Genomic DNA, 12946 nt, shown 5'->3' on the forward strand with positions numbered 1-12946 from the left:
CGTTCTCTTTATCATTTTTTTCAGGCGGGCAAAACTACGACTATATTTGGAGCAGCTAAAGCAGCTTGTGCCACTTGGACCGGACAGCACAAGACACACCACTCTAAGCCTCTTAAAAAGAGCAAAGATGCACATTAAGGTAACACCAGCTGCTCTCTGCTTTATGAACTCTTTTCAGTGTCAGCCCTGTCTCTTCTCATGACCTGTGTGTATCGTTGTCATTATGTCTGGCTAACCTGTCTCTCTCCCCTCACCCCTCTCGCCTCTCTCTGTATTTCTGCTTTTACTATCCCTTCTACCCGCGAATGTTCCCATTTCTTTATTTTTTCACTTCTCCCTGTTCCATGCTAAGTTATAAACTGCAGCAAACGTCTCTAATTCTAGTAATCCTGCTTCCACATGTTGTTCTGTGTTTTTATATGCGCTTTTTTTTTTATTAATCATTTATCTACTGCATCTTTCATTCTTCTTTTCTTCTTCTAGAAACTAGAAGAACAGGACCGTAAAGCTCTCAACATTAAGGAACAACTTCAGAGGGAACATCGCTACCTCAAGCGTCGCTTAGAGCAGCTCTCTGTGCATGGCATAGAACGCATGCGCACCGACAGCATGGGCTCAATCATATCCACTGACTCTGAGCAAGGTGAGTGAGGGCTGGCTTCTTTCAATGGGATGAGAAGGAAACTTCATTTTCCTAAATACAATAATGGATGTATGCATAACCTAAAATTAAACTTGCGCTGATCAATTTGATGTCCTGGTTTACCTGGGGCAGTCCTAGTTTGCAGGAAAAGGTGTGTGTAGAGAGGGTACAGCGGTGAAAAGGTTCTTTTTACAATATCCTACTGCATTTCCTAGTTAGGCTGCGTTTAAAAATGACGCGCACGAGATGGAGCGGATGGCGTCCCGCGCACCTGTCGCTCGAGCGATCTCTGCACTGTGATACGAGGCGCGGCCATGACATCACCAGGCTGGTTCGCCATCATTGGCTGAACCGCTCACGTGACCCGGCTGTCGTGCGTAACAAATTCTGCCGCATGGTTGCTCTTCATCGCGTGTGCTCACTATGGCCGGCCCTATAGAGCTGCTACACTTTATTCGTGTGCGCACTATAAACGGAGCCTTACATATCATATAAACCAAACGGTATCAGGTATTTATTTATTATATTTTTATTCCTGAATGCTTTACTTTTGCCCATTTGACTGTAACTGTACAGTCGTATATAGTCACGGTGTTCTGCTCAAATCTACGTAGTACCTTATTTACCGTGAGGTGGGCACTAAAGCATTTAAACATGGTTTTGATAACATGAATTTCACTAACCATAATTTCTTGTATGTGTATGCACTAAAGGTACAGAACATATTCACTACATATATACACTACACAATCAATTGTTCATGATGTCCGTTTATTCATATGATAAACCTTTATGCTTCCAGGGTGGCTAACAATGTCCTTATACCAATAAAGAGAAAATGTTTAACCGTGCACCATTTTCACTACGGTTCCAGTATTTAATATGAAATATTATAAAATTAAGCGTCAGCCTAATGCCACACATCACAGTGACAAATAACAACAGAAGAGACAATATGGATGGGGTTTGTTGTTCCACTGTTGCAGAAAAGATGGCTGAGGTATAAATTACTTCTATTTACCATGGAGGCTATATTACATTTGCTCTGAAAATGTATCTAAGCCAACACTCTATTCTTGTTTGTCCTGATCACACATACTTTACTGTGTATGTACAGTATATTTTAATTTATATAACACGAACAATGTTGGCAGTGCTTTACTTTCTGCAGTAGTTTTCCACTTTGCAGAAATATTGATTTAAAACGTGCAGCCACAATGATCTAAAAAGTTCAGGCTTTAGAAGTCAGGCCTAGTCACTGTAGCCAGGCAGGGCATTCAATGAAATGTTATGTCTTGTATGTTTCATGGTCATTGGGCTGTTTGAAGTTAATAAACATACCTAAAGTTATAAGACGTTTGAATATGTTACATATATTGTTGGTTTCCAGGGGGCTGTGCATGTTTCACCCCCAGTTGAAAGACCATTGCAGTCTGTAACATGTATTACACTCTTTTAGCATAACAACATGTAATCTACTCTAATGCAAGGGTTTGACAATGTTTCTAAGCAATAATACACAGTTGCATATGAATTTCACTACTAAAACTGTGTTTTCTGTCTCATTCAGAAGTGGATATTGAAGGCATGGAGTTTACACCTGGTGAAATGGACAGTATCGGAAGCGTTAGTGATGTGGAAGACCACTACAGTTTGCAAAGCGGCTCAAGTGATGGCTATACACATTCCCTGATACTGAATTCCAGGCTCTCATAGTAGCCAAATTACTGGACCAACTCAGGACCATCTAGCTGAAGGCACTTATAATTGGGGGGGAAGAACCTTTAAAAAAAAAAAAAAAAAAAAAAAGAAATAACGTTACAGAGATGTCTACTGCCACTCAGCCAGGACTGCCCATTCTGAGTCCTGAAAAGGTGCTTCCTTGCTGAGGGCCCCTAGCATTGTAACCACAGCACTAGAGATTGCGACTTGTGGTTCTATTGCAGAGAGCTGTGGTGTGATATAGTGGGGACTTATAAATAGAATTAAAAAAAACTTTGCTGTCCGAGGGGTGTACAGCAGAATGCTACTGCAAGCTCCAAAAGGATGTGTTGGCGCCTCTGACAGCAAAGGAATTCTAGCTCGATAAAGCCTAATTTTACAATCATATCATTCCATTATAAAGTATTACATCGAATCACAGAAAGACGCAGGTCGAATATTTTTTAATTACCAGAGAACATTTTAAAAGTTAAGAATGAAGTAGAATTTGTACATGTTGGATGAATTTCATCGCTAGATTTATAATGATCTATATATATCTATATATATATATATATCTATATATATATATATATAGATATATATATCTATATATATATATATATAGATATATATAAAATGACGGCATTAAGAACAGGCAAGGAACTTGATAAGCGTCAGTATTTGAAGCATTTGGGGTTTGAGAGCAGGAGAAATAAGTTTCTACGAATTTTGTATCTCAAGTTAACCTTCGGGAGGAGAGTGAATTTCACAAGTCACTACTGTATGTTAAAATGTGAGCCGGCTATAACGATGACTGCATTAGGAATTCCGTTTGCCTCCCTTTGCTGTTGAAAGGCCCAGCACTGTATCGCTCTGCAATGCATTGCTGGTCACTCAGGCAGCAAAGGTGCTGGACATCATTTCATGTTCTGAGAAGATCCCTACTTGAAAGTGCACATGCTGCTATATAGAGTGATGCTGAGAATGACTACACATTTCCAACAAACCTCAGCATTTCTACTGGGAGAACAAAGACATAGTATGTGTGCCTCCCAGTTACCTAGTGCATCGAATGCCCTCTAGCCCATGAATCAGCAACTGAGAAACCAACAGGTGGGAACGGGCTCGCCTGTTGGTCATTACTGGGTGTTGGAAGGCCGCCGGCCACATGATCGGCATGGCAAGGCTTAGTTTGGGTTGTTTTGAAGGTGTATTCCAATATAGCAACACATAGAAGAGATACACTAAAGTGAAAGCCAAGTAAACATTGTCTTTATCATTTATTGAAAACATGCTAAATGTAGGCCTCCGACTAAAAAAAGCACAACCAGGCGTATCCCAGAATGCAGAACTGCTTTTGTTAGCATAGAGTATCCGTGCTACAGCCATTTTAAAGTTGCTGTATGAAGCATTTTTTAGCAAAGTCTCAATGGTCGGGATGTTTAGAGGGAAAAAATATTGTCATATGTCTCCAAAGTACAAATACAACTGGAGAATTTCACACAAAAAAAGCACATAATCCCGATGCAAAATGAAATGAGGTCTTCAAACAAAAAATATGCTTATATCATTTACTCAGCTGAGCTCTCTTTCCAGTTATTCTCTCTGAAGAACACGCCTTGGGAGTTTGAAAGCTCGTCGTGATTACCGGCATCATTATATACTGCAGCATAGAGGCTCTCCAGAACATGCCCGTCTGCTTTGAGGGAACATCCAGGGGGAAATAAATATGAAGTCTTTCGATCAGTTCAGATAGCTCACAATCTCTTAACTCCCTGAACACGAGTAAGGTGACATTCATATTTGCTTGTTTTGGTTTTTACTATTTCACTGAAGGCATGGCTTACAATTGCAGCAATCATTTAGAGCAGGTGGTGGGCTCCCGACCTCTGGGGCCCCCAACAGGTCAGGTTGGCAGGAGATCCCTGCTTCAGCACAGGTAGCTCAATCAGTGGCTCGTCTTCGATTTGACCCACTTGTGCTGAAGGTGGGATCTCCCGACAACCTGACCTGTCGGTGGCCCTTGAGGACTGGAGTCGCCCACCCCTGATTTAGAGCATATTTCATTGTGTTTCCGCAGCACACTAGAACTGCGTTTTGACGTCTAGAAACAATACGAAAGGAAAAAAAAGTAGAAAAAAAGATTCATGCTGTGAAACGGCACTGTTTATTTTGTATACTTTAAATATGTATCTATGAGAATTGTAGCAATACTATGAAGTTGTAGTTTAGCTTATTTGGGTAACACAACCTCATTTCCCTTGAGGAGTCTATTAGAGCAAGGCTTGCTGGGTAAGAATACAACTACCTGCTGACACTTTTGTTGCTGTAGGGGGTCTGGAGGCGCATCTCAGGCCGGCTCCGCAGCAAAATGGTTAATCCTTCCTCTAACAGAGGGCCCTGCTGCTGGCCACTTTGGCAGGGAAGAGGTTAAAAGTCTTGGTTTAAAGAAAAAAGAAAAGGGTAAAAAGAAGCTATTAACACTTTTCTGACAAGTGAGTTTAGCTAGTGTAGTCTATATTTCCTGTAAAAGATTTTGTATTATATTTTCCTAAATGTTCTCATTTTACTTGGGGTGGGAGGGGTACGGTACAGACCCAAACCAGAGTCTCGGGGACTCTTTTCCTTTGTCATATTGTGCCTTGGTAACCATTTCCGTATGCCTCTCCAGCTGTTTAGCTGTTTTGACTCATTGATTTTTGCTGTGGCTGTTTTAAAACATTTTTTATGGGGTAGTTTTTAACACAGGTCATACCAAAGTCCTATGAGCTATCTTTCAGTATGTTATGCTTCCTTCTGACTCATTGATTTGGTGTCTATGGGTTGGAATATTTCCTTCCCCCTTAACCTCCCCCACAAAAAAAAAAACAAGCAAGTGAAATAGGTATTTCTACGGAGTCCAAAAGAAGTTGCATCACAACATATATTACATCTTAGTACATACGTACTTCATTGCACTGTGACCTTATATTAAGATAATAACAACATACATCCAATGCACATCCTTAAAATGATGTTTGGCATTTCTGTTTTGTGTTGATCCCGACACCATTATTTTCCATAAGTGCTCACACTTTGTTGCCTATTAAAGTGCTAGCGGCACTTTCCCCGACCCGTTAGTGTGCGAGAAAGTAGTGCAGTTGTTGGTCATCTGAACTGCATTAGCCTGGCAGCCTCTAGTTCTAGCTGGTTCCTCTCATTCACTCAACTTGGCTGCCAATTAGAAGCCTCCTATTGGTTGTCTTTCTGAGAGCAGTTGTAAAATGCGTGCCGGCCTCCGACGTGTCATTTCCAAGCTGTTGTATCTTTATATTGTTGTTGCAGTTTGTGGTCCAAGTCAACCCTTACTTCTTGACCTCTTACTGTATCTTGAGTTGGACCATTAACTCCGTGGCTGCAACTTGAAAAGCAATGAGTTGATGGCCTCTCCAGTAGTGAAGGCGTTAACGCGACACTACCTCCTTTTAAGGCTTTTGGGTAGCTGGGAAAGAGCTTTGACTGGTCGGCTCGGGACATTATCAGCCATTCACTAATAGCCTCCTCTACCCCCTCAATGGAAGTTTTCCAGCAGGCTCAATTCAAATGGATTCGGAATCAAAAATACACTTATTTTGTATTTTTGTTTCGTTTGTTTAACTTCAGTGCCATGTTTAGCTGATACAAAATGCACAATGTATTATGGCCCTTCATATTACAACAAATGTGCAGGTGCTTGTCAACATTAACATACTGTATGTCTTTTAGCTCATAAAACCAGTAAATATAAGAATATGAATACATTTTGTGGCAGCAAAAGATCCTTGTTTGCACTCACTTTTTGCTTGGACCTTGCCATGTGTATATATATACAGTGTATATATATGTTTCTCTTAGTCACATGACCGTGTTTCTGGCTCACCTCTTACCTATGTTGGAGAGGTGCGTGGTCATTACGTCTGGCAGCTGAAAAACCCCGTTAGTGTCTGCTCTAAAGGGGTTGGTAACCTTCTTTGATACAGGTCCTGGTATTCTGTTCAATACATCTTGCTTAGAACTAAAATATCCTCCTTGGGGGGGGGGGGGTATAGCAATATTTATGTCGTGTCTATTTGACAAGCGGAAATCACTAGTTCATTTGGTGCATACAGCATGTTACTTCTTTCCAGATCATGGGAGAATTACGTTTACGTCCAGTAACACGACTGTTAACAGAAACACATTCTTGATTTAATGGACAAAAAAAAACCTGATCAACCGTTGTGTTTTATTTTGTTGTCCAAAGCACAGAACTGTCTGAAAGTGAACTGGCGATTCACTAGGGCAGGGGTGGGCGGCTCCAGTCCTGAAGGGCCACCAACAGGTCAGGTTTTCAGGATATCCCAGCTTCAGCACAGGTGGCTCAGTCATTATGACTGAGCTGTCTGTGCTGAAGCAGGGATATCCTGAAAACCTGACCTGTTGTTGTTGGCCTTTCAGGACTGGAGTTGGTCACCCCTGCCCCAGGAGATCAATAAACTACTGCACTATTGCAAGTAAAAATGTATTCTTTCTGATGAGAAAAGAGTCCGTTTGGAGTTCTTCCAGGCTGGGTAGCCCTTGTATTGCATATTTTATATTGTAATATCCACTTTACAAAAAAAGGATTAAGAAAACATTTTTGCAATGGTATAGCTATCTGTACAAAACACAGCAAGACATTCCATTGATAATAGCAGCATTTCATAATCCCTACATTGATATTTCTATGCAAGTTCTTTGTTGAGTTTATTTTTGCTCAAATTGATATGCCCCCAGTCATACTTATAAAATACATTTACTGTAGTTTGATAATTGCAGTATAGCACTGTTTAAACTGACATTACTGCAGCAGATTAGTCAAGAATAATTTACAATATAGTATATATTTCAGTGACCAATATAGACAACACTATATAACACTAGCGTTTTTTTTTTTGTTTTGGGACAACTTTAAATGTTTTGTAAAGCAATTATGCACCTTTTTAATATTTTTAGAATATTTTTCTCTCTAATCTGTTGCCATCGTGAAGTGCCCAATTGATCATTTCTGCAGGAAGTTTGCTTATACTTTTAGCTTTGTGTTATGCGCATGTCAAATTCTGCAGTGACCATACAATGCAAAGCAGTTCATCTTACGAAAATGTAAAATGGCAGGACGGCTTCTTCAGTTGTGATGTGCCCGTGCGCTGTTTCTAAAACACATATTGTCAATGTGATCACAATAATTATACTAAGCCCTGTACTATCACTGGACCCGCAACACACTAAAATAGTGCATGTCATTTTGGCACTTAAAGGGTGGTGAAATGTGGACACCACTGACTAAAAGCAATATGGTTTGGGCATGAATATGTTGTATTTGTGCATGAAATCAAACTAATGCAGTAAAGCCATGTTAATGACATGCAGTAATGGCCTTTGACCCATCTACCACTAGCAAGACATTTTAGTTCAATGCCTAGCTGGACTATCCAACCGATGGGACATATATATATATATTATATATGTTTGAGAATGTCCTTTGTGAATAAACTCCCTGTTTTTTTTGTTTTTGTTATTTCCAAGCTTTTATACCACAAAATAGACCTCACTTACAGTACAACATGACAACACGCTGGACCGGTCTCAGCACGTAACAATCCAATTACTGTAACAACTACTTTCTATTTCATACGGTAGTCTTGTACTGTGTGTGCACTGCGTCAGTGCTGGAGGGTCCTGCCCAGCCTGAGATTCAAACGTATCGAGGGGCAATGCATTATTTTGGTCATTTTTTTCCCCCCGTATGTAAAGTTATGGAAAGAAAAATAGATCTCGCAACCACTTGTTGAGGGGTCATGTACCTGAGACATTCTGAAAGCTCATTAGGACATTAGAGAGACATTTGTTGTCTTGTCTCTTCTTGTTATACACCGATCATCTCTGTGAAGGTGACACTTCTAACACAATACTGGTTTGGAACTAGAATGGTGTCTCGTAGAAGTCCAGATATGATATATCTGCAATAAAGGAGGTGTGTTTTGTGGTATCACTGCAGTGCGTATCAATTTGATTTAGTTGATGTTTCTGTAAGGCCATATGTTGTAAACATGTTTGCGAGATTTAACTTGGTGTGTTTCACACGCTACAGATTACTTTAATGCCAACTACTACTTGATTTTATATTGGTGAAAGAAACGAAAAGTGCAAGCGGATTTATGTGTAACAGATCAGTGTATTCATGTGTGTACTATATTCCCGAACTTCTTTTTCCATGTTTAAATCCTATCAAAGTATAGTATCTCAGTATTGTTGCATTACCAATGAGACTTGTCTTCCGTGTACATGGCCTAAAGCTAGCTACAGTATTTAATCAAATAGACTCATTTTCAGTTGTACCTTTTTTTCTGTAACTCATTCATTGCTGGAGTTAAATACAATGTGTGTTTTTTCAGCACACAATAGGTTTCTGTGAGCCATTACATAGGACTAAAATGTTCAATTTGCAGTACAACCGTAAGCCTAGGGATCCATAGATTTGAGTAAAGCCTCTGCTTTTTAAGCTATTAGTATTGTGCCATACTTTCATTTCCATCAGGTATGATGTATAATTATAACTGCAGCTTGGTCATCTGATCCGGGTATTAGATATCACTTAAATGAAACAGGGAGGAAATATTCAACAAACCATAAATAATCTCATGGGGTGAAAGACAAAAATGGTGTCCTTAAATGCAGGAGAGTACAATCCTTTTTTTACTTAATCGATGAGGCAAAAGTCTTTAGACTTCCAGCTATATATATATATGCGATGAGAACAGAAATATAGAGCCTCTTAAAAAATAAAAAAAAGTACAAGGTTTTTTTTTTTAATTAAAGTGTATGTTTTGACTTTTAAATAAAAAATAAAATAAAAAAAGTGGTATTGAGTACAAGAAAGTACCATGGCTTTTTGACCACTGAGACAGACAAACAGAATTTAGCTGGAGTTCAGGAAGACTAGCATTGTCTTGGTAATAAATGAATGTATACTGAAGACATGTCTTGAAAACTACATTCTTTCCAACTGGGTATGGTAGAAGGTGTATGTTTTTAAAGAAGCGTTTACCTGTTAACGTGTGCTAGTTGTGTCAGAGCACACGAGTCCTGTACATTCTCTGGGCTCACTTCAGACAATGAAAGATGGCCATCGCGGCTTGTGAAAATTTAGAGGTGCACTGGGCGGGTTCTGTGCCAGAGATAATTGAAAAAAAATATATATATATGAAAAAAAAAATGCTTTATAGCTTGTAAGATGTATAATATTGTAAAGTTTCATTTTGAACACACGTACAGTACATGGTGCTTGCTACAGCTTGTAGCACACGGAAGGTATTGTGCTGTATCATCCTTTCATTGTAATATAAATACAAATTTTTATACAGTACCCGAGTTTGTCTTTTTTGGGGGGGTTTCTTATGCATCTTCCCCCACCTACACCCACCCCCATCCCTGCAACCTCCCTGAGCGTTTCCCATTGCCAAGTGCTTTGCTCTTGCAAATTCAACAACATTTAAAACAATACGGGGGGTGGGGAAGGGGAGGGAGTTGTAGCAATTTAGTTTTGAATTCTCAAATATTAGCTTCACATGTGCAAGATAAAAATTGACCCCTACAATCTCACAATTTAAGATGGCGAGAATGATCGTTAACCTATTTACACCATGCGGGGCAGTCTTACATAGGAATACATTGAGCAAATGTCAGTGGTTTAAGTTAAAGCCAGGTGATTTTTGAAAAAAAATAATTTTGTATATATTTTTTTTAATTGGCAACGAGGTCTGTAATACAGTAGTAATATTTAACTCGCAATTTAGTTGCGTCTATAATTTGTAACGAGATTTGCAGGTTAAATTATATATAGAAACATTGTTTTATATTTTATATATGAAAAATAGAGAATCAGGTCCAGCTGCTTGGGATGCCCATGTAAGGGGCCTAAAGTAATGCAAAAATATCAAAGGACCAAAAATCCAGTCTAGGAGTTGTAATCATGAAATAATAAAGTCAAACTCACCAAAAATAAGGAGAATTCAATAAGTAACAAAAAAGGTAATTTAATGACTTGAAAAAGTAATGGTAGTATCCAACGTATCAGTGCAAACAAGCCACCTTCATCATGGATTTTTAGATTTAGTGACAAAGGTGCTTGTTCGAACCGAAACGGTGGATGCTACCATGAATTTTTGAAGTCATTAAATTACCTTTTTTGTTAATTATTGAATTCTCCTTATTTTTGGTGAGCTTGACTTTATTTTTTTTATATATATATAAAATTCTTTTTTTTTTTTTTTTTTTTTTTAATTAGTTGTGTTACGGGCATTGGCTCAATTTGTATGGGCTGCATCTTTTTTTACTGTGATTTTTTTCCCCTAGCTATGGATGTTACAAATCACGAAGTATGTTAATATTCTGTCTTTCTTTTGTCACGAAAATTAGATGCAAATGAACACAAAAACAGATGTAGACAGCGCTCCCAAGATATTGACTGCTTAGACTCCAGGCGTTCAGCAATTCAGTCATCACACATATTAGAGCACAGCGAATAACACCCTGCGGAACTAAATCTTAGTCCTCCAAATAATAGTCCTTCCAGACACTTCAGTGAGTTAATAAACGCTTGTGGGTGCCGACCAGTCACACATTTATCAGTAGTAATCTAAGAAGAAGAAAGCGCCGGTGCACACTGATTTCTTATCCAATCCACTTATTTTATTCTGCATTCATTTAAAAAAAATGAAAAGCAAAAAAAAAGGGTAATAGCTAAAATTGTGCAACATTATTACAATCTCATAGTGATTCATTGAGGGATATATGCAGTACAACTGTTGCTGGCAAGAGAAGACCCCATATACTCAGACACAAGGCAGCTGTTTCGCGCCTTGCGGCATTTTCTGAAGGCAGTGAATAATGACGTATGTATGTCTTTATATAACGCCATTAATGTACATAGCGCTTCACAGCAGTAATACACGTGACAATCATATAAATAACAAATACAAATAACACATAATGGGAAGAAGTGCTTCAGACAAAAGTGACATTTAGGAAAAGGCGTCCCTGCTCCGAAGAGCTTACAGTCTAATTGGTAGGTAGGAAGAACGTACAGAGACAGTAAGAGGGTGTGCTGGTAAGTGCGTTTGCAAAGGGCCAAGGTTTATGTATGAGGTATAAAGTATCGGCCATGGAGCTACTCGTATGCTTCGTTAAGGAGGTGTGTTTTAAGATAGGTCTTAAAGGTGGATAGAGAGGGTGCTACTCGGATATTGAGGGGAAAGGCAATCCAGAGGTGTGGGGAAGTCAGTGAGAAAGGTTTAAGGCGGGAGAGGGCATTATATACAAAAGGGGAAGAGAGAAGACTTCTTTGAGCAGAACGCAAGAGTCAGGATGGTGCATAGCGAGAAATTAGAGCTGAGATGCAAGAAGGGGCAGAAGAGTGTAAAGCTTTAAAAGTGAGGAGGAGAATTGAGTGTGTGATATGGGATTTGATAGGAGGGATTTCAGCAGGGGAGGCGCTGGGACAGATTTAGGAAAGAGTAGACATTACTTCCGTCAAATCTTTATAGTAATCACTTACTGTAAATACTCTACTTATTGTGCAAATGCGAATGTAACTAATACAAAAAATATATGCATTAGATCAAAATACAAGAAGTACAAACTTCATTATTAAAAAATATATATATATATATATACAATTTTTTTTATGGTCTTTGCAATATATACCTAAAAATGAAATTAGGATGGAGAGATAAATTATAAATCAAAATCCTATATACAGTAATATACAGTAGTACTTGGAGAGGACTGTCATAACCACTATAGAAATGAGGCCAAATCATTCATATCATTAAAGCCTCCGTTACCTATAGCATCATGTCTGTATCCATCAACATTCCCTCTAGAGAAGAAGTCATTCTTTATCGCCCCCTCTGGTTTTATCCCGAACTACTTCCAAACCTATAAATGATAATAGATCAGGATTTCCCTTTTGATTATTCCTAATATGTTGAACAATTCGTAATTTGGCGTTCTCCTTTCCCAATCAATCAACATTGTTCCATTACTCGGCTTCTCAAGGGTCTTACAGTTTTACCAATGTAAATCATCTTACGTGGACAACAAAGTAAGTACACAACAAAGGGGGGCTTTACAGTTAATAAAGCTATTGATTCTATATTCTACTCCTGAATGTGTACATAATATTTTGACACAGAGACTACAAGAGCCACATCTGAAATTGCCTACCTGTCTTTGTCGTAACCAACATTCATTAAGCTAGATTTTAAATTCACTCAACCAATTTGTCTCTCATATCTTTTAAAAATGTGTTGCTGGGACATTGCCTAAAAATAACCTTGGTAACACGTTCACAGGAGGATAGAGTCAGATCTTTTGTAAAATACTGTTTTTTTTTCCAATCTCCTCGGCCATAGGAGAGAGAGATCCAAGACTAAATGAAACCTGTCATCAGTTACATTGTTACATATGTCTTTTTTCAACCTCATCTACTATGTAACTATGTCCATCAAGATCAATCCACGCTAAATTTAGATGACCGTTACTTATCCTATATTTGTACTT

The 12946-nt window shown here is 38.7% G+C and overlaps 1 protein-coding gene across 1 annotated transcript in view; it reads left to right on the forward strand.

The window, feature by feature from the left end:
- MXD4 (MAX dimerization protein 4) overlaps window positions 1-9749 on the forward strand; it is a 48883-nt gene extending 39134 nt beyond the window's left edge. Inside the window, exons 4-6 of the mRNA XM_075570843.1 lie at window positions 25-139; window positions 484-643; window positions 2214-9749. Of these exons, the coding sequence (XP_075426958.1) occupies window positions 25-139; window positions 484-643; window positions 2214-2359 (421 nt within the window). The 3' untranslated portion in view covers window positions 2360-9749. The remainder of the gene's footprint in view (window positions 1-24; window positions 140-483; window positions 644-2213) is intronic.
- The last annotated feature ends 3197 nt before the right edge of the window (window positions 9750-12946 follow it).

Source organism: Ascaphus truei, chromosome 1, assembly GCF_040206685.1.
Source record: "Ascaphus truei isolate aAscTru1 chromosome 1, aAscTru1.hap1, whole genome shotgun sequence".
Classification (NCBI taxonomy): Eukaryota; Metazoa; Chordata; class Amphibia; order Anura; family Ascaphidae; genus Ascaphus; species Ascaphus truei.